Below are 23,196 nucleotides of genomic sequence, written 5' to 3' on the forward strand. Positions count from 1 at the left end.
TTATGTACGAGTTGTATTTTTCCCAAAACTGTGGACATTGGAAGCGAACATATGAGAGCATTGTATGATACCGAAGTTAGGAATTTGATGAAAATTGACATTGAGTAAAGCAAGGTGGCTAGATATGTTGAAAAGGGAGGACTGTTGAAAGTTGGGCTGAAACCGTCAACATTATCGGCGCCCTCTTGCTCTCCTTAAACCTTATTAGCGCGCAAAACAGCCGCCATTTTGGGCACCATGGCTTCCCTGCTCTTGCCGAGAGCCAGCGCGCCTCTCTCTCCCTCCTAGCTTCGCTGGCAACCCCCTGCTTGCACCTGCTGCGAATCATAAAACCCCTCTTCGGCGCTGCTCTGCCCCAGGCCCTCATCCTGTTCCCAGCGCGACACCTCCCTTCTTCCCATTTATGATCCCCGGCCCTTTGATGCAAACCCCTTTTTCCCGTGTGCCCGTCTGTCTTCCCCGTTCCCAGACCGACACCCAGCTCTGCCGATACCAATCCCTTGCCCCTCCCCGTACAATAGAAAGCTTCCCTCCTCAAAGGACCCCCGAGATGATCAAAGCCCCCCCCCCAACCCACGAGATCCGATCGAACCCCACACACTCCGTGAATCGGCGGAATATCCAACTGCGCGATGATCATTACCTGTTGTGAACGGGGCGGGGACTTCCACTGTAACCTTACGTGGGAACGGGCTGGGAAAGGGGGGATTCTGAGGATGTCTTTCCGTACATCAAAGTATCAACGAGAATGTGTTACATGCAATAAACAGATAAACGTGTGTATAAGAGGCCAGGCCTCAGGGATGCAGTTAGAGCACCTCAGAACGATACCTTCTGTCCGTTTCGTTGTGTTCTCCTCCGGAGAGAATAAAAACCTTGTTTCCTGCCTTCCAGTCTCCAGCGCCTGCCTCTTCAATAGTTTAACTTCTTTGTGGGTTCAAGAGGCGACACCGCCGGGCAATACTTAAGGATCTTATATTCTGGTTGGTAGTGCCCCCCAATTATATTTTTCTACAGCGGGTCAGCAAAGAGAGAAAAGTTTATTTTGTTAAAAGGGGTAGGAGGGTGAGACTAGACGTGGTAGGAGGGGGCTGAGGATCACCAAATGCAGGGGAGGGGGGCGGGATTTTGGACTTGATAAGTGCCACTTTCTCAATGAAAAAGTCATTGAGAGAGTTGCACAAGGACTGAGAGGGAAAGAGTTTTGGGGGAGGCCCTATCAGAAGAGGCCAACTCACGTACTATGGAGAATATTTCTTTAGACTGGCTCTCTGCGGCTAGAATTCTCCCAGAAAAGTAAGAAGTTTTAGCAAGGAGAATATCCCTTTTGTACTCATTAGGATGGAATTGTAGCGCAGTGTGGAGAGGGGACAGTAAGCCCGCCTCCAAGCTCGCTCTGCTTGACGTACTGCCAGTTTTTTTACCGCAAGGGCAGGGGAGAACCATTTATTTGCCTCTTGAGCACGTTTGATTGTGACGCGCTTCAGAGGGGCTACTTGGTCGCGGGCCCCTCGAAGCCAGCTGTTAAGGGCATCCAACTGCCTCGAAGGTTCAGAGGCAGCCATAGCCAGGTCGGGGGCAGATAGAGACGTGCAGAGGGCAGGAATATCCACCCTGCTCCAATTTCTTGCCCAAGTATGTGTGGAAAAGGGGGAATTCGTTTTTATACCAGGATCCAGAGAGAAAGAAATCAAAAAGTGGTCCGACCATGAGCAAGGTTGGACAGTAAGAGCAGGAACTGAGATATTAAGGGTCCAAACTTGATCTAAGGTGTGACTACCAATATGAGTGGAAGAGTGGACCTGGGGGACGAAGTTCAGGCTGAGAAGGAGCTCGGTAAAACCACGAGAAGTGGCATCCTCGGCTGGGTCGTTGGGCCAAAAATTAAAGTCCCCAAGGAGCAAAACCGAGGAATTATTAACAACAAGAGTTCCTAAAAGGTCCGAAATGGCAAGAAGAAAACGTGGGCAGGACTGAGGGGGGCGATAAACAAGGATGCAAGTTAAAGGAACCTGGGGGAGGTAGAACGTATGACCAGACAATCCGTTGAAGGTAAAGGGGGGGAGGGAAGCACTTGAAAGTGCAGGCCTGCACGGGCAATCAGGGCAACCCCACCACCTAGTCGATTTTCCGGCCGGTCAGCACTAAGGATGAAATAAGGCGGGGGGAGGGCTGCTAACACACTGGGGAGGGAATCAGTGCGGAGCCATGTCTCGGTCAAAAACAAAAGGTCCGGTTTAACAGAATCCAGGAAAATCAAACAATTCCAACTGATGTTTAACTGCCGACCTAGTGTTAAGTAAAAAGGCTGATAAAAGTGGTGACAAAGGGAAAGGGTGAGGAACAGGACGAAGCAAAGGGAGGACAGGGAAAGAGGGGGGAAGGGGGGGGCACAAAAGCGGGGAAGGTAGAGGGACCGCGTGGTCGCGCCAAACCAAATTCAATGATCCGTGCACAAGTGAGCGCTTGAAGGGGCCAATGGTCCTGGAGAGCGCATAACTCAGCAACGGAGTAGGAATAAAAATGGACAGGGTGGGGGGCCCCTAGCCCTGGTCGGCCGCGGACGGGCGCAGACGGGCTTGCCTTCGGCGCGCGTCCGCTGCGCATTCGCATGGGGCGTTGCTTATTAAGGGCTAAGGGCGCGATGACTAGTGTGCTAGCCTAGATGTTGCCATTGCCTTACTCAAGATGGCGCCCGCTGCCCCGTCAACCCTCCGGAGCAATCGGCACACAGCCGTGCCGGACCGGGGCTAGGGGTGCGGGAAGGAGCCAAGAGGAGAGCAGCAGCAAGGTAGGATCAAAAAGTAGCCAATTAAAAAAATTACAAGGTTTAAAAAGTATGCCCCAAGCTAAGCACCACACACACGACCACAGCCGCCTCGAACCCCCTGCCACTGGGTTACTGCATCCGCTGCGCGATAGCGTGGGGCGCTGCTTATTAAGGGCTAAGGGCGCGAGGACTAGTGCGCTAGCCTAGATGTTGCCACTGCCTCACTCAAGATGGCGCCCGCTGCCCCGTCAGCCCTCCGGAGCAATCGGCACACAGCCGTGCCGAACCGGGGCTAGGGGTGCGGGAAGGAGCCAAGAGGAGAGCAGCAGCAAGGTAGGATCAAACATGTAGTCAATTTTAAAAATTACAAGGTTTAAAAAGTATGCCCCAAGCCAAGCACCACACACACGACCGCAGCAGCCTCGAACCCCTTGCCACTGGGTTACTGCATCCGCTGCGCGATAGCGTGAGGCGTTGCTTATTAAGGGCTAATTCTTAGCTGAAACTTTTGACCACTTGATTATACTAGTACCTCCACCCTGGGTGAGAAGACTGACAGGACCTGGACGCTTTCATTCATCTTAGCCTGAAACAGAAAATAAATGGTCATTATTTATACAACCAAGGGATACATGCCACAGGGGAGATGTTGCTGCTACCCAAAGTGATAACACCCAAATATGTATATATGTATCTATACAAACACGCTCACACACACGCACACACACACACACACACACTCACACACAGCATGTCACTGAGGTGTTTGTGTTGGCTGCAACTGCACCTCCACTCCACACAGAAGCTGTAAGCCAAACATTGAATATTACAATAATGTCAAGGTAAGTACATACAAATAAGTGCATTTTTACTATAGGTAACTTCAAATATACGGATCTTGGCGGTATATACTGTCAAGGTATATGTATGCAGATTTCAGTCTAGTAAACCTATACTTAACTATATATATTAGGCGTGATGATATCATGGGAGTCGGTATTTTGACTAAGATGTTCTTGTAGGACGTCATTAACAGCAATGAACATGTGAATTACAACCCACCAGAATGCTGCCCAACCACCAAGAAGCAAAAGCGTTGGTGGATGCAGCTATGCAATAAACAGTACAACACAACTTGCAGCAAAAAGGAGGCATCCCTGGTGCTCAGAAATGCTCCCACCGTTCTATCCGACAGTAGCTACTTCATAAGTTTAGAAAAGCTATTTTCGGATTTAGAATTCAGGCTTGAGGCAATTATAGGCAGTGTTGAATGTGAAAAACTGACAGTTCACACTTTTCAGATGCACATCTTTCATATGTGGAGACAGGTGGCGCCCAGCAAGCAGCAGGCCCCGCTTCAGAAGCCACAGGATGAAGCAGTCATGAAAGAGAAGTGTGTAAGAACAACAATTCCTGCTTGAGGGGTGTATTTGAACAGGCAGGAAGGTAGACCAGGATGTAAGGAATCGGGGAATGGCTGTGCCATAAATTGGGTACACTGATGCAGAATGTCGCCTGGAGTTCAAGCCCGATGTGGACATGAACTAACCAGGATCATGAAGTCAGTCAAGCGTTAATAGGAGATGACTGGGCAGAATGATGAGCAAGTTAGAGCTGGTTATGGATAGTGAGTGGGCAGAATGATAAGCACGTTGCAGCTGATTGTGGACACTGATTAGGCAGAATGGTAAGCAAGTTAGAGCTGATTATGGATAGTGAGTGGGCAGAATGATGAGCACGTTGGAGCTTATTATGGGTAGTGAGTGGGCAGAATGATGAGCACGGTGAAGCTGATTATGGATAGTGAGTGGGCAGAATGAAGAGCACGTTGGAGCGGATTATGGATAGTGAGTGGGCAGAATGATGCGCACGTTGGAGGTGATTATTGATAGTGAGTGGGCAAAATAACGAGCATATTGGAGCTGATTATGGACACTGATTAGGCAGAATGGTAAGCAAGTTAGAGCTGGTTATGGATAGTGAGTGGGCAGAATGATGAGCAGGTTAGAGCTGGTTATGGATAGTGGGCAGAATGATGAGCACGTTGCAGCTGATTGTGGACACTGATTAGGCAGAATGGTAAGCAAGTTAGAGCTGATTATGGATAGTGAGTGGGCAGAATGATGAGCACGTTGGAGCTTATTATGGGTAGTGAGTGGGCAGAATGATGAGCACGGTTTAGCTGATTATGGATAGTGAGTGGGCAGAATGAAGAGCACGTAGGAGCGGATTATGGATAGTGAGTGGGCAGAATGATGAGCACGTTGGAGGTGATTATTGATAGTGAGTGGGCAGAATAACGAGCATATTGGAGCTGATTATGGACAATGATTAGGCAGAATGGTAAGCAAGTTAGAGTTGATTATGGATAGTGAGTTGGCAGAATGATGACAACATTGGAGCTGATTATGGATGGTGAGTGGGCTGAATGATGAGCACATTGGAGCAGACTATGGATAGTGAGTGCGCAGAATGATGAGCACATTGGAGCTGATTAAGGTTAGTGAGTGGGCAGAATGATGAGCATGTTGGAGCTGATTATGGGTAATGAGTGGGCAGAATGGCAAGTTTGAGCTGATTATGGATAGTGAGCGGGCAGAATGATGACAACATTGGAGCTGATTATGGATGGTGAGTGGGCTGAATGATGAGCACATTGGAGCTGACTATGGATAGTGAGTGCGCAAAATGATGAGCACATTGGAGCTGATTAAGGTTAGTGAGTGGGCAGAATGATGAGCATGTTGGAGCTTATTATGGGTAGTAAGTGGGCAGAATGATGGGCACGGTGGAGCTGATTATGGATAGTGAGTGGGCAGAATGAAGAGCACGTTGGAGCGGATTATGGATAGTGAATGGGCAGAATGATGAGCACATTGGAGCTGATTATGGATAGTGAGTGGGCAGAATGATGAGCACGTTGGAGGTGATTATTGACAGTGAGTGGGCAGAATAACGAGCATATTGGAGCTGATTATGGACACTGATTAGGCAGAATGGTAAGCAAGTTAGAGTTGATTATGGATAGTGAGTTGGCAGAATGATAACAACATTGGAGCTGATTATGGATAGTGAGTGGGCAGAATGATGAGCACGTTGGAGCTGATTATGGATAGTGAGTGCACAGAATGATGAGCACGTTGGAGCTGATTGTGGACACTGATTAGGCAGAACGTTAAGCAAGTTGGAGCTGATATGGATAGTGAGTGGGCAGAATGATGAGCACATTGGAGCTGATTATGGATAGTGAGTGCGCAGTATGATGAGCACGTTGGAGCTGATTATGGTTAGTGAGTGGGCAGAATGATGAGCATGTTGGAGCTGATTATGGATAGTGAGTGGGCAGAATGATCAGCACAGTGGAGCTGATAATGGATAGTGAGTGAGCAGAATGAAGAGCACATTGGATCTGATTATGGATATTGAGTGGGCAGAATGAAGAGCACATTGGATCTGATTATGGATATTGAGTGGGCAGAATGAAGAGCACATTGGATCTAATTATGGATATTTAGTGGGCAGAATGACGAGCATGGTGGAGCTGATTATGGATAGTGAGTGGGCAGAATGAAGAGCACGTTGGAGCTGATTATGGATAGTGAGTGGGCAGAATGAAGAGCACGTTGGATCTAATTATGGGTATTGAGTGGGCAGAATGAAGAGCACATTGGATCTGATGATGGATATTTAGTGGGCAGAATGACAAGCACGTTGGAGCTGATTATGGATAGTGAGTGGGCAGAATAACGAGCGTGTTGGAGCTGATTATGGATAGTGAGTGGGCAGAATGACGAGCACGTTGGAGCTTATTATGGGTAGTGAGTGGGCAGAATGACGAGCATGGTGGAGCTGATTATGGATAGTGAGTGGGCAGACTGAAGAGCAGGTTGAAGCTGATTATGGATAGTGAGTGGGCAGAATGAAGAGCATGTTGGAGCTGATTATGGATAGTGAGTGGGCAGAATGAAGAACACATTGTACTGATTATGGATATTGAGTGGGCAGAATGTTGAGCATGTTGGAGCTGATTATGGATAGTGAGTGGGCAGAATTATGAGCATGTTGGAGCTGATTATGGATAGTGAGTGGGCAGAATGACGAGCACGTTGGAGCTTATTATGGGTAGTGAGTGGGCAGAATGACGAGCATGGTGGAGCTGATTATGGATAGTGAGTGGGCAGACTGAAGAGCACGTTGGAGCTGATTATGGATAGTGAGTGGGCAGAATGAAGAGGATGTTGGAGCTGATTATGGATAGTGAGTGGGCAGAATGAAGAACACATTGGACTGATTATGGATATTGAGTGGGCAGAATGTTGAGCATGTTGGAGCTGATTATGGATAGTGAGTGGGCAGAATTATGAGCATGTTGGAGCTGATTATGGATAGTGAGTGGGCAGAATGACAAGCACGTTGGAGCTTATTATGGGTAGAGAGTGGGCAGAATGATCAGCACAGTGAAGCTGATAATGGATAGTGAGAGGGCAGAATGAAGAGCACTTTGGATCTGATTATGGATTTTGAGTGGACAGAATGAAGAGCACATTGGATCTAATTATGGATATTTAGTGGGCAGAATGACAAGCACGTTGGAGCTGATTATGGATAGCGAGTGGTCAGAATAACGAGCACGTTTGAGCTGATTATGGATAGTGAGTGCGCAGAATAACGAGCACATTGGAGCTGATTATGGATAGTGAGTGGGCAGTATAATGAGCAAAATGGAGATAATTATGGATAGTGAGTGGGCAGAATGATGAGCACGTTGAGTTGTTTATTGATAGTGAGTGGGCAGAATCATGAGTACATTGGAGTTTTTTATGGATGGTTAGTGTGGAGAATGTTGAGCACATTGGAGATGATTATGGATAGTGAGCGGGCAGAATGATGAGCACGGTGGAGCTAATTGTGGATAGTGAGTGGGCAGAATGATGAGCACGGTGGAGCTGATTATGGATAATGAGTGGGCAGAATGAAGTGCACTATTGGAGCTGGTTATGGATAGTGAGTGAGCAGAATAAAGAGCAAGTTGGAGCTGATTATGGATAGTGAGTGGGCAGAATGTTGAGCAAATTGGAGCTGTTTATGGATAGTGAGTGTGGAGAATGATGAGCATGTTGGAGGTGATTAAGGGTAGTAAGTGGGCAGAATGATGAGCATGTTGGAGCTGATTATGGATAGGATAGTGAGTGGGCAGAATAATAAGCAAGTTGGAACAATTTATCAACAAAGAAGAATGATGAAGGATTTAGTATGTTAATTTATTGGAAAAAATAATGAGCTGGGACTGAGCTGAGTTTGGCCTTGGTGTAGCAGAATCATGGGCCATGCTGGAGCTAAATATGGCATTTATTGGGCAGCAATATCATTATTTTTTAAAGTGAAATTGGATATTTACAACTGATGATGGTGAGCAGGGTTGAGTACTGTGCGTAGTTTATAAAACTAAAAGTGCCAGGGCCAAGGTATTTCATTGCATCTGACACAACCCATACTTGTGTCACTACTGCTGAACTACAATGCTAGCATTACCTACCAGCCATCAAACTTAAACAAGTGTTAAATGTTGACTATTGGTGGTCACCAGGTTATTATTTTGTCATACATTGAATTGCTAAATACTTGTGCCGAGCTTAAAGGATAAGCTGAGAGTGCCACCATGTGGTGCACGCTCATAAAAAGAGCTGATGTTTAAAAATAAGTGCAGGTGCTGCCCACCAGCAAACACAGGCATCAATTAAGCACTGGTTGGATATAGGTCTGGACCTTAATTGTAATTGATGTGGCACTTGATTGAGCTGATGTGGGTTGAACAAGGGTGGAGATGATTGTGAATTAGATTGGACAGAATGATTACCAGAGTTGGACTGATTATGAGTAGCATGACTACTCCAGCAAATTATAGGCTTTCAAGAGACAACAGAATGACCATTGCTAGTGAGGACTATGGGCACTGCATTGAAAGAATGAGCAACAAGGTGTTTGCTTATTACAAGTCTTGAAAAGAAAACATAATAAAGGGACTTGAGGCTAAATATTGGTGTTAATGTGGTAGCATGAGAGCAGGGCTTGAACTGATTGAGGGCATTAGTTGGGCAGGAAGATACACAGGGCTGAAAAGCGGGCAGAATTGGAGATACTAAATGATCAGGACGAATAAGGTCAAGGATGGAGGACATTGTAGATGCTGATGGAATGGAAGTATGGCAAGTGTTGTAACTCACTCTGGGCATTGGTTGGGTATAAGAAAGGGCAGAGCTGGGCTTGAATATTGAAATTAAATATGCAGAACAACGAGCAGGTTTAGAACTTATTATAGTCGTAGATATCATTGGACTGGCCTGCGGGCTGTGTGTTTTTGGTCCTGTCACAGCCCAAAGGACTAAAAAAACACAGCCCCCAATGCTGGCCCATCGGGAAGTGGCAGACTGACAGGTTGCCTGAAATGCCGGTCAAACACTGGGTACATAATGGGTAGAATGATGATCGGGCTAGAGCTGGTTATGGGGATGACCAGGTCAGTGCTATCAGGGTTAGATCTGCTGATGACATGGAAAGGGCAGAAAAACGAGCAGGGTTAAAGCTAATCATGGGCATGAATAGGGCAGAATGATGAGCAGGTTAGAGCTGACCATGGCATGGATAGGACAAGGCTAGAGTTGATAATGGGCATGGACAGAGCAGAATTATGTACAGGATAAAGCTGGTTAATGGAGTGGATCATAGAATGATCAATGTCAGAGCATGTTAAGCCTTGATCAGGTTGATCGCTGAGCAGGTTTAGCGCTGATAATGCCATTAATCAGAAAGATGATGGGCAGGGTTACAGGTGGTTATATAGGCCTAGATGGGTTAGAATGATCAGTGGGTTACAGCTGGTTGTAGGAATGCATGGGATAGAATGACAGGCACGGTTAGAGTGGGTCATAGTCATGCCTAGGGTAGAATGATTCACAGTGCTACAGCTGGTTATATGTATGGATAGGGAAGAATGACAGAGCTGGTGATGACTATGGATAAGGTAATGGTAAGCAGAATTAGAGCGGGTTCTAGACATGGCTGGGGTAGAGTTGGTTATAGACATTGACCGAGAAGCATAATGAACAGGTTTGGAGCTGATCATAGGCATGGATACATTAAAAGCCTGAGCATGGTAGAACCTCTTTACAGGCATGGATAGGTTGCAATGATGACCAGGTTAAGAGCTGGTTACAGGCATGGTTAAGGTAGAGTTGATTATAGGTATGGATACGGTAGAATGATGATCTGTGCTACAGCTGGTTATAGGTATGGATAGGGAAGTATAATGACCAGGGAAGAGCTGGTATAGTAATGGACAGAGTAGAATAGTAAGCTAGATTAGAGATGGTTATAGATATGGACAAGGTAGAATGATGAGCGTGGTTAGAGTTGATTTTAGATAAAGATAGGGTCAAATGATGAGCACTGCTACAGTTGGTTATAGGTATAGCTGCTTGCTATATCACCAGATTCAAGCTACCCTGGATGATGAGGGGTGATACCCTGAAACCGGTCCCACAATGCTTGTTTCTGGTCCAGGGAGGACCTAGCCAGGCAGTTTGGGCTGGACTCTTCCAAAGGGGAGCAGCGTCAAGACTGATTTGCATATGGCTGGGTCTAAACTGGAATGGCGTGCAATAAAACAATGGATTTAACCCAGGTCTGTGACTGGGGGTAAATGTTTGATTTGTTCAGCATTCCGTCCATTATCTGTTCTTTTTAGGGTAGTATAATGACCAGGGCTATATCTGGTATAGTTATGAGCAGAGTAGAATAATGAGCTGGATTAGAGATGGTTACAGGATTGGATAAGGTAGAATGATGAGTGTGGTTACCGCTGATTATAAATATTGATAGGGTAGAATGGTGAGCAGTGCCACATCTGGTTATATACATAGAGAGGGTAGTATAATGAGCGGAGCTAGATTTTCTCCAGGGCATTGATAGGCATTTACATTCCGCTTGATATGTGCGTGGCCAAGTCGCTGACCAAGATGGCCGCGCGGCGTTGAAGCTCCGCCAGTCGTCCCAGCTTTGCTACAATATCCCCCCCATACTCGGCAGTAGTCACGCTGAATTCGACACCGCCGAATCGCCAAGTGCATGCTGAGCATGCGATCCGACTAGATCACGGAGCGGTGACTCCGTAAGACGTTCCTGGCCTTCGGCGGGATGAGGGGCAGAGCAAGTAGTAATACGGTCCGATCCTTCTCCACACAGAAAGGCAGGGGAGTAGAGGCAAACGGCGGCTGGTGCCTGACTGAAACAGAGAACAATTGCAGATGTGAGTTCACCGGGGGCGGATCTGCTTCTGTGCTCACACCCCCACATAATTTTCCAGTTCAGTTGGGTCGCGGTCACACTTGGCTGCCCCTGGACCTCATTACACGCTCCCGCCGCTTCCCTGAGCCGCGCGGGGATAGGGCTTGCGGGCGAGCCTGGGAGGTGGCCGCCTGGTCGCTGAAAGGCGTGGAACAGGGTAGAAGTTGGAGTCGGCCCAGCGCTCCCTGCGCCTGGTTGCCTCCAAGCGTGATTCCGCCTTTACGTGGCCCGTCCAGTGCGCGGCCTGCGGCCGTCGGGCCTAACACCTAGCCACCACCTACATCAGAAAGCCCATAACAGCTGCCGCTGCATCGTGCCGCTTAGAAGCGAAGATAAATATCCGCCCCGGTGTCGGGGCTCCCACTCCATCGTCAGCGCCCCAAGCTTTGCCTGCTTCCGGCCCTCTGCACACCTCCATAGGGGCTGCATCTTCCCAAAGCGCAATGACTCAAGCCTGGCCATTGTACTGCATTTGGGTGTCCCGCCCTGCACACCTGCTTCCTGAGAACAATTGTCTGTGCCCCTTGTACCGACTGCAGCCGGCTCTCTGCACGCCTCCATAAGAGCCCCACCATCTCTCACTGCCAAGACTTGAGCCTGCACACTTTACTACATTTGGATGTCCCGATTTGCACGCTCGCTTCCTGGGGCGCCCGCAATTCTCCATATCAAGCTGTTCTGGGGAGACTAACACCTGCTCCATCAATACCCGGGGCCTATACACCGACCCCTCCTTTCTTTCAATCACTGGTTACTGGCCTTGACGTGTCCTCTTTCCGCATCCAATACAGAGATAGATCTACGGCCGCCTTGACCTCTTTGTTGAAACTTTCCTGGCCGACATGTTTGTGAAAGAGTCCTTTACCCCCGGATTCGTGGTGGAGCATGCTCACCGCACCCTGGTCCCTGGATCCACTGCCCAACCCGGGCTGCCCTCCAAGACCTATTATCGCATGCATCATGAACTTTCGGGATTGCGACACTGCTTTACGCCTCGCCAGAGAACCAGGAGACACCACGTGGCAGGGATCCAAACTAGAGTTCTACACGGACTTTACCATCATGGTGCAAGAGGCCCATCACAAATACAATGGTGTCAAGGCCACCCTCAGGAACTTAGGTTTGAAATATGGCATGTTATACCCAGCCAGACTGAGAGTTGACGGTAATGGCAGGGTTTGCATTTTTGATAAACCAACTGAGGTGCAGGAATTTTGCCACGCATACAAACAAAACAACAAACAGGTAGTTGCAGATGGAGCTAGGCCCTCCCCTCCACACAGCGGCTCCGACACAAGCATGGAACTCTTTTCTGGTGCCGGAAATGGCTGACTCTACCGCGTTGTTGCTTCTCCATTATAGCAGGATTGTATTGGGATAATGTTACTCATCACTCTGAAATGTTGCAAGTAGCTGGTCGACTGTCGTGGCGTTGCCACCCCCATGGTGTACACCTTGGGTTTGTTTCTGGTTGCACGGATGTACCATTCCAGGGTTTTCTCATTCCACTGTAAAGTCAATCGGTACTTTACGTATTGTTATCTGTTGTGGATCTGCCTTGCTTTTTTCTTAGTGAGACTGGGTGGGGGTTGGGGGCGGACAATTGCTATTGTATAGATACTGTTGGTTATTTCCTGGTTTGTTCACTGTCACAGTTAGCATTTAACTTCTGGTGCTTGTTTCTATCATTCATGCAACGAGTACCAGATGGCTCAGTTGGGTAATATAGATGATCCCTCTGGCTTTTCCTTGATGTCCTGGAATGTTAGGGGTCTCAATGATAATCGTCAGAGAAGGCATGTTGTCTATTATCTACTTCGACACAACGTGGACATTGCGTATCTGCAGGAAACGCATTTACCTAAATCCGACTCCGCATCCTTTGCTTCAAGCTGTGGCATGCACAGGTATTTTGTCAACTTCAGCAATTACGCCAGGGGCACAGCCATTCTTATTCACAAAAGGGTCCCCTTTAGTCTCTGGTCAGTTGTAGAGGACAGCAAGGGTAGATACACCATTGTCACTGGGTCGCTAATGGGCCACACTGCAGCTTTGGTATGTGTATATGGCCCGAACACTGACTCCCAGATTTCTTTAATTCCCTACATGCCCAGCTTTTAAAGTTAGATCCTATCTTGTTATTGGTGGTGGGGGGGGTTTCAATCTGTTCCTCAACACCGAATTAGATGGCACCGCCACTCCCCCGGAACTAAACCATGCGCGTGCCGTGCTCTTCTTGACCTTTGCGAGCAGTTATCCCTCCTCGACATTTAGCGCATGCGCAACCCCTCTCTCACCGAATTATGCCGGCCAACACAACACGTGGACTTGAATCGATTATAGGCTTATTTCCCCTAGCGTCTCCAACTGGTTCCATTCACTTGTGAAACTCCCGAGAACATACTCTGACCACTCCCCTGTTAAGCTTCTCCTTAGGTTCCCCCGACCCAATGTGTTTGAATGGCAGTGGCGCTTCCCAAGTCGTACCCTCAATGACGACCTTTTCCACACTGACGTGCGCGAGGCCATTGAAGACTACTTCACCATCAACACTGGCTAGGTTGACACTTGGGCTGTTTGGTGGGAGGGTTTCAAGGCATACATCACGGGCGTTTGCATTGCCAAGCATGCTGGGCTGCTCAAAGACCTCTGCAACATGCTTTATCGCTTAGAACGCGACCTAACAGAATTGGACAACGCAACAATGCACACTTCTAACTCGGATATGGTGGGAAAACGTTTGGCCCTCCTCACTGAATACAGGGATTCTGCGGATCGTGAGATAATCTTTTTAGGCAAATATCAAACCGCTCGGCGATATGGCGAAGGCGAGCGTCTTGGCCGGGTGCTAGCTCAGATGCTTCGGGCCCTATTCAGCAAAGCCTATGTCACCGAGCTGCGTTCTTTCACTAATCAGGTACTCACCGACACCTCGGAGATACGTGACGAATTCCTTGATTATTTTACATCTCTCTACACTTTCAAAGTAGGATGCGATACCACGGCACAGGAAGTTTATTTATCTGAGATCCCATTGGTCTATATAGAAAAAAATGTTCAGGACTTTTTGGCGGAGTCGATCTCCGAAGCCGATGTCCTTGGAGCCATTGACACCCTTCGATGCTCATCTGCCCCTGGGTTGGATGTCTTTACTAGGGAGTTTTACATGGCATACAAAGAACTGCTGGCGCCGCAACTAATCGAGGTGTATGCAGAGGCCCTCGAGAAACAATTTCTACCCCCACACATCGGAAAGCGGTTGTTATACTCCTCCCCAAACCTGGTAAAGACCCGTTACTATGTGGGTCTTACAGACCTTTGTCCCTACTTAATTTGGATTATAAAAATTTCTACTTAAACTCATTGCCATGCACCTGTCCCAATTGATGGAATTTATTATCTCACCGGCCCAATCAGGCTTTGTTTCCCACCGATCTACCTCATTGAATCTCGGGACACTTTTCCCAATCCTTCACAGAATTAACCCTGAGGTTCCCGCTGTCTCAATCCTATTGGACACAGACAAGGCCTTTGATTCCTTGGAGTGGCCTTTCTTCATGTCTGTTATGTGCCGCATGGGAATGCCTGTGGGATTCATAGCCATCACTGCACTTCTATATTGCCGACTCAAGGCAGGACTTTGCCTGAACGGCACACTCTCCCGACCCTTTCCTCTATCCCGTGGCACACAACAGGGTTGTCCTCTGTCACCCCTATTGTTTATCCTTACCACGGACCCTTTAATTCACCATTTCCAGGAAAGGCATCTAAAGAGAGACCTACAATTCAACACCGGCCCCCTTCTGGTCTCGTTCTACTCGGACGACACCATCCTCTATGTCAGAGAACCCAGGTGAACTTAGAACTGCTCATCAGAGAGATTCTCCGATGTGGTCAACATTCCGGCCTAGGCATCAACTGGTGCAAGTTGGTTATTTTCCCTTTAACCTCCAGCACAACACCATGGGGTTGTGAATTCTCCCTCGAATGGTGCTGTGACTCCGTCAAGTATTTGGGCATTCACATCCATCTTGATACCGCCCAGATTCTTCGCCTCAATTATGGGCAAGCAATCAGCACCCTCGAAGCTCAAGTGGAGAGATGGCTGAGTCTGCCACTGTTAATCGCTGGCAGAGTTGCGGTTCTTAAGATGGTGGTTCTCCCCAAATTTTTATATCTGTTCAACAATATCCCCATACCCCTCCCGAACAGATTCTTTTTAATGTTGGGTTCACACCTTATCAGATTGGTCTGTGGGGGCAAACAGGTTCGCGTACGTTGGCAGGTGCTCACCATACCATATGAGAGGGGAGGGTATGGTGTGCCAGATCTACAACTGTACTATCTCGTGGCCCAATGCAGCTACACCTTCGTATGGTTCCACCCTGACGCTAGGGTCCCGTTTCTCCGCCCAGATGCTGATTTCATCCTTCCTGAGCGGTTAGCCACTATATTGCCCAATGGGGTACCTAGAGATCCTAATGATATACAGAGAGTTTCCACAACCAGCTGGGCCTGGGATAAGCTGAAACGATCACCAGCGCCTCCACACAATGTTCCTCGGCTCTCCCTGTCCCCAGTGCCCACTGGCTGCCAATTACAGGGGAAAGACTGGTGCAGCGTAATTTGGCCAAATTTGATATCACCAAACTGGGAGAATTGTACCCAGAGGGTCACACCTTCTCAGCAACGGATGATGTCCGCTTCCACAACGCCACATTTAGAGATAGCTTTGTTTTGGGGCGGATTCGTTCGGCCCTACGTGCCACGCTGCGTGGGTTTCCCATTGAACCGGACTTGGTCACTCCACTCTCGCTCATCATTGAGAGCGAGAGTGAAGTTCACCTCACATCTAAACTATATAAGGCATGTTCTCGGGTGATACCGGTCAACGATGACAAGTTCCGCAAAGATTTGGAGGAATACTTAGGCCGCCCCACCACAGACGACCAGTGGGCCAAATGCTGCGCAGTAACGAAAGAAGTCTCACTAAAAACAGGCATAAACTATTACATTTTAAGGTCTTGCGTAGGATATACATCACTCCTGCCAGAGACTGGGTCCGTCCAGACCCCATACCTGCCGTAAATGCAAGACCACACACGCTGATTTTGCACACCTTACATGGTCCTGTCCAAAACTAGAGCCATAATAGGAGATAGTGTACAGAACACTAGGTGACATGACTGAGCTGTCCCTCGTACCCACACTAGGGGCACTACTGGGTTATGTGGTAAACTTCCCCAGAAGCATTATGAAATTTGTATGCCTCAGTTTTCTGCTGGCCAAGAGAGAAAGAGCAATTCACTGGGGCCGTAGGACAGTTCCCACTTTGCAAGGTTGGCTGAATGGTCTAGCTTATTGTAACACTAATAGTGAAGTATATTCCAGCACACTGCCTGGCTCCTTCCATACCAAGGATATTTGGGTCCATACTGGTCTTATGGGGAAACTGGTCAACAAGCCTCTGACTCACAACTTCAACGGGGCATAGTCCCTGCAGGGGTGAGGTAACCATTTTCATAATTTCTAAATGTTTACTCTCCATTACTTTGCTGCTTCCTGCAGTGAGCGTGACTCTTTGGCTATGTGCCGTCACCTGCGACTGTCAGGTACGGGTGGGTTCGTAGACCTGCTGCTGGACGATGGATGGTTACACTCAGTGAAAGGAGATGGGCCTTTGGGACTGTATTTTAAATGCTTTGTTGGGTCTCTTATTCTATTAGATACATGCCGTGTCGACTTTCGTATTTATGCATTACGCTCCATTTGACCATTTCCAATTGTAATGACAATGACAGTGAACACCTATGCTTGCAGTGGCGGCTCCTCTATGGGGGCGTTTGGGCGCCGCTCCCCTGCTTTCTCGCCATGCGAGAAGGCAGAAACAAATGGTAGTTATTACCGTAATAACTACCATTTGTTTCTGCCTTCTCGCACGGCGAGAAAGCAGAAGTTCCTGGTTGGGGGTGGGCGGTGTTGCTCGAGGGCAGGGGGGAGTGGCCTGCCCACTGTTGTACATAGCCGCCCAAACAGTCATTATGTACAACAGTGGGCAGGCCACTCCCCCCTGCCCTTGAGTAACACCGCCCACTCTCCCTGTTCTCTCAGTATGCTGCAGCTTACAGAGAGAAAATAACGCGTGTGGAGCAGCGGCCTCACCAATCACAACGCTGCCATTGCAGCGTTGTGATTGGTGGAGGGAAGGGAGGCTGCTTTCCTGATGACGTGCACGGCACCCAGTAATTCAACCCAGGGAGTCGGGAGTCTCGGGAAGCGTGACGGTAAGTTTTAATTTATTGTTATTTTTTTTTCCATTAACCCCCTCCCGCCTCCCCCCCATCCCCTCTGAGGCGCGACGACCCCATTTCCACCCACCCCCCCCACTTGCCCGTAATGCCTGCCGCGACTTGTCTGTTGCCTGGGAGGGAGGGACAGTTTGCCAGTTACATGGCGGGACCTGGACAGTATCTGGGAAGGAGGGTTGTGCGCTTGGTGGGGAGGGAGGGTGTTTGTCGGTCATAAGGAGGGCCTGGAGTGGACATTGTGTCTGTAATGGGGGTGAGGTGTGGGAGGGGGGGAAGTTGTGCAGTGTTCCGCCCCACAACTTTTACCATCTACCAGCTGCCAATGTATGCTTGTATTATAATGATGTGCTAAAATGGTAAATAAAGTGATCAAATACAATTTTAAAAAACATTCCGAATGATATGAGCTGAGTGTAGAATGAATAGAGCACAATACGCCAGGCTTATTAAAGACAAGATGCCACACGTGACACATATAAGAAAAGATCACGGTGAGTGTGGGGGCAGGCGATCATGCTAGTCCACACCTCCTGCAGTCAGCACATGTTACGTACTTACCACATCTGCTGCTTGCTCCACCACCACGGCCTGAAGTTGTCTCAGGGCTGCCGCCTCAGCAGTCATCTGGGTTTGAATATTGGTGTCAGTCTGCACAGGGAGTGAGATGGAGAGACTGTCAGCTAGAAGGGGAAAATGCATCTCCAACTTTTAGTAACATTTACCTAACTATGAGAGAGATGTGATACTTGCACACTCCCTGCCTCATGTCGCCTTGCTTTTTCAACTCATGAATAGTTCATATTAGAGCTCAAGAACAGGGGCACCGGAGAGAGTTAATGGCACACACTGTGGCAAAATTACATATACTGCACCAGGCTCCAGTGCTGGTACAATCTTCACCATCATTTGCACGAAAAAGGTGTGAAAATACCAGTTACATAGTCTAACCAATACAAAAATGACTTTTTGGTCAAAATGTTATTTTTGCATCAGTCAGTGTAAATCAAAGGGCAAAGTTGGTTGACTAAGGTGCAATGGATGTAATTCAGACTCTGATGGTTAAAGCTGCAAAGGCATGAGATTGCTGATAAACAGTGTTGTGTCAGCCAATTCACAAAACATACTCACTTTATAGCATTATATGTTTGATGGAGGTTGACCATTTTCCAAATAGAATAAAAAGATGTTGATATTTCCAAATCAGCTTAGACTGAACCATAATGGATAATGTAGTAATAGACTAGGGGAAGGGGAAGTTATGAAATGACGCCCACTTCTACTTTCTAGGTCTTGCATAGAGACAGATTTAGTTTGTTGTCAAAAGCCTATTGTGTACAATATAAATACTTAAAGTTGGCCTAGGGTCAGTACATTGCTTATCACTGGTGGGCTTGCCTGACAATCTAATGTGCTTGTTTCTTATTCAATGACTTTCATTCATCTTCTTGTGCTTTTCCTTCTCCTGAAGCATAGCTTCTTTATCATTCTTTTGATTAGATGACTTGTATGCTTCTAATTCTTACATTCATGAAACTTTTTTTTCTTTTGCTTTTATCAATCCATGAAAGTGAAAGTGTTTTCTTGCTCTCTCTTCCACTTCTCTGCGTTGCTTCCTGCTTCACATCTTGGCCTGTGGGGTGACGCACGCAAGTGCCTGCATAATCAAGCTTCGGCCAAAAGTCAAATGGCAGCAACATCATGACGTATGCACGCATGTGTGGTGAAGCATGAGTGCATATACATTACCATGCCCGGGGATGGATTTTGGCTTTTTTTGTTGTTAATTAAATTCACTATCGTCAACAAGCCTTGGCAAAGTCAAATGTTCAACACCTTTCAAAGATGAGACCTTTTGGCTTTACCAATGCTTGTTGAATATATTTTTGTAACAGTGGCAATTTAGTAAGCTTCACGAAGTTTAAAAAAACATTAATAAAAACATACAAGGATAAAAGAACTGCTAAATGCATGTTGTATGTGTGTTAGGGAATTCAGCAAAAACTTTGATCGGAGAACTTATCCAGCTGTTTTTCTCTATGACTTCTACTACAAATAAACATTTTTGTAAAACAATTCTCCCGTAAAAAACATTTTGTGTGGGGATACTTCATTCCATCGTGTGAAGTTGTGCAAATTGCACAATCTTTGCAGAGCACAAACTCTGTGCACTCTAAACAATTTTCCAAGTGATGATAGCACACTGCCCATTTCTACTGGAGACCCATTGTGTCTGAGAATTCACTTACTGATGTTGGAAGACTGCTAAATTACTAATTTGCAAATGCACAGTTTCCAGGTAACAGCAGAAACATCTATATTATAAGTGAGGTTTGGCTTGAATTTGGATACATTTTCTACTAGCATTGTAGAGATTCTGATATATTATTTTATTCATGAAGGTAGTAATGTGTTTTTTGGGGCATTAGTGACTGGTTTTGTGCAACAGGAAATCCTCGAATATGCAAAACAAATGCCTATACAATATTGTAATGCAATACGATTCATAGTGCTTATACTCCTTAATGAGGTCTTGAAGCACTTTATGTCAAGTAGCAATATACTCCGGAACTCAAGATTAGGGGTTAATCCAGTAGTTATTGATTATTGTTGGGTAACTGGGATTAGTATTGTATGTTCAATTTCCATGCATTTGCTTCTGTTTCTTTGTGGTAGATTAAATTACGAGGAGTTAGGCGTGATCATCAGTGTGGTAATGTGAATTCATGAACAAGGCTGATGCAATGAATATACAAGCTAGAAGAGATTAGATGTAGTTCATCTGCTAGATCCTTTGCCAGTGCATTGGATGCCTTCGAAGGGATTGCTGCTGGACTCACATGTCAAAGAAATAAGATTTTGGATTAGTGTTCCAAATAGGAAGGAGATGCTTACAGTGATGTCTGAATGCCAGGAGGAGGCCTCAATGAAGAGGCTCGTCTTCAAACAATATGAAGGTTGTCAGGGTCACTGGCCTTTTTATGTGATCAGGTTTGCTCGGCTTCATCTCGGGGTTTGAAAAAATCTTAGATATAAAGTGCTACTTTTGGAATGAAAGCACCTACTGTTATTATGATGACTACATGAATTTAATACATATGCAAAGACTACGTTTCTGGGCATATAATATTTAAATCTTTATATGGCTGTATTATGTTTATAACGTGTGTTTATTTAAATTATTTATTGTTGAAATTCTTTTGTTAAATTAAACTAAAAAACACAAACGGGTTTGATTGGGTATGTGATGGGGTGTCAACTTCTGAAGGTAGATTGAGCCGAGGCCCTTGTGCTTTGAAAACTAACAAGACATTAGAACTTTGTTTGTGCCACTAATAACCAGTGGAAATCCTGTTGCAGTGAATTTATTTTTTCAGGTACAGACATAGTTGTGCTTGGTTGCATAGTCACTGGAGATTTCAGATGTCTTTATTTGTTTCCTCTGGTACAGTATGCTTAGGGGTAAGGATCTCAGAGCCAGGGTATATTTAATGCAGTCTTTTATTTGAAGGGGAGGCGGGATCCGTCTTCATTTTAGGAGATGTGTACCTTTCACAACTGCTAGGTTTGGTCAGCAAGTAAATGGTCTGAGCCATACCGTACTCTATCAGTACAGTGAAGTGGATTTATACTCCAGTAGAGGCGGCGGCGCACAGTGGCTGTTTGAAGGGAATTGGTGAAGACCTTGCTGGGATTCTTGATAATTGATATATAGTAGTTCTTTTGCCATTTGGATGCTTCAGAGGTGGAAGTGATATTTTAAGCATGCATTGCCACTTGGTTCCCTTGGTCTTACAAAATGCCCAGATACAGCTTACATGAAAGATTGACAATGATCTTGCCACCAGAACATAAAAACAAGGTCTTGCAACCAGCGCTCAGTCTGGTGGACTGCCGCAGTGGCCAGGGTATCACCGGGCATGCCGTAGGCCAATGACCGGGTCTTCAGAATAAATAAACCTACAAGCACTAGCATCCGGTTCTTTTTTATCTCTTCCTTCCTTCATGGCATCAACTCACCAAAATGCCAGGGGCAGCTGAACGATTTCTAGTGCCAAGTGCAATAGATTACTATTAAAAATTGCAATGTACAAATTACACATATTTATCTTTTTAACACATTGAACACTGTAAATCCCAATAAATTCCAATGTTTCCACTTTTTCTTTAATTTCAAAACAGATGCACTTCTCTCCTATGACCCGAAGGACACCATTCTTGCAATTCTTAGTTTGTCAGTTTGTATTGCAACAAGGGTTCATGTCTCTTTTAATATATATGAGAAATAAACCCTTTGTTCATAGCGCTCCAGCGCCCTCTTGCCTCTCCCTCTCTCTCTTTCCTGTTCAGTTCTCTTTTTCCTCTCTCTATTTCTTTGTATCTCTTTATCACCCTTTCCCTCCCTTTCTCAAGCCTTTCTCAACCTAGCTATCTTATCCCAGGCCCTTTTCGTTTCCCTCTCTCCTTCTTTATTTCCATAACTCTCTCTCTTTCTTGTTGGGTTTCCACTTACTCACCTGTTGCTCTCCGGAAAACATTTTGTGAACCATACGACAAGGAGAGGGGGAAAGACAATCTTGTTTCACGACATAAGGGAAATCATTGAAATAATGCCTTGAGAAAGCTACTGAGATTTCACCATGACATCTCCTGCAGGATATGGTGGCGAAGGTTACTGATATTAGTATATACAATGATTTTCTCAAATTAACCTGAAAGCTCTTTTTTCTGATGAACTTTCACATACTCACCTGAAAGGTCGCAAGGCTCTCCAACTGAGCTGCAAAATTCACTAAGCTCGTTTTCACTAATGGGGACTGGATCTGTAAAAAGAGAGGAACAAGGTCAGTTGTCAAGCGAGCGGAATACAGTCCCTGATTACATTGTCCCAGCATCCCTAGCCTGCACCATATGCGCCTTTCATATGACGTATCAGCTATGGTGAATGATCACTATGATTACAGACTGTCTTGTATTAGATCATTGACACATCAGTATCTTGATCGATTACTGTAACCATCCTGATCGAACTTCTGTGACTTCTGCCTATTGGGAATACTCACTATGACTTGCGACAATCGTGAAAGATCTTTGTTCCCATCATTGACAAGCTCTGCGTTCGTTGCTGTAGTGAATATTGTCCATGACTGGTGACTATACTAAATGATCTCTGGGACTATCAGGAAGAAGCTGTGTCCCTTGGCTGCTGTGAGTACTCACTGTGGCTGGCCACTGTCATGAATGATCTTTGTGACTGTCATTAACAAGCTCAGCATCTCATGGCTAGTGGCTATAGTTGAACTAATGTGAGGGATGACTGTAATTAGTGTGAATAAGATCTGTTACTCAGGAGTATCGCAAATGATCAATTTGATGAGTCTAATTTGAATGATCACAATCGATATAATGAATATCCCTTCAACTTATTATTATTGTGAATATTTACTCAATGGTAACTAATGTAGATGATCATTGTAAATATTGTGAACAAGCTTTGTGGATCTGGAGTATTCTGAATGATAACTGTGATACAGTAGTATCATGAATGGTCACTGTAACTGGTGACTGTTGTGAATGAGTACTGGGTCAGGTGGCTTTCTCAAATGTTCACTTTCAATCATGAGTATTATGATTGCACACCATGACTTATCATTATGGTAAACAAGCACTATACTGCAAAGTAGTACTCTGGTGTAATTCCACCCACAGGCTTTCACAGCCACGTTACTTTTTTGTTTTCTCGTCTGAATACAAACAGATTTCTCTAGCTGTTTCCTG

At 46.2% G+C, this 23,196-nt stretch overlaps 1 protein-coding gene and 1 long non-coding RNA gene across 3 annotated transcripts in view; one reads left to right on the forward strand and one right to left on the reverse strand.

Annotated features, from left to right (window-relative positions):
• PROM2 (prominin 2) overlaps positions 1-23,196 on the reverse strand; it is a 464,577-nt gene that overhangs the window by 43,085 nt on the left and 398,296 nt on the right. For both annotated transcript variants that reach the window (XM_078667029.1, XM_078667028.1), the window contains exons 16-18: positions 22,170-22,241; positions 17,980-18,069; positions 3,303-3,356 (exon numbers count right to left, since the gene is read on the reverse strand). In XM_078667029.1, the coding sequence (XP_078523155.1) occupies positions 3,303-3,356; positions 17,980-18,069; positions 22,170-22,241 (216 nt within the window). The remainder of the gene's footprint in view (positions 1-3,302; positions 3,357-17,979; positions 18,070-22,169; positions 22,242-23,196) is intronic.
• LOC144792146 (uncharacterized) overlaps positions 3,030-23,196 on the forward strand; it is a 98,674-nt gene continuing 78,507 nt past the window's right edge. Inside the window, exon 1 of the long non-coding RNA XR_013602513.1 lies at positions 3,030-3,103. This is a non-coding gene — a long non-coding RNA (uncharacterized LOC144792146). The remainder of the gene's footprint in view (positions 3,104-23,196) is intronic.

Source organism: Lissotriton helveticus, chromosome 11 (genome assembly GCF_964261635.1).
Source record: "Lissotriton helveticus chromosome 11, aLisHel1.1, whole genome shotgun sequence".
Lineage (NCBI taxonomy): Eukaryota > Metazoa > Chordata > Amphibia > Caudata > Salamandridae > Lissotriton > Lissotriton helveticus.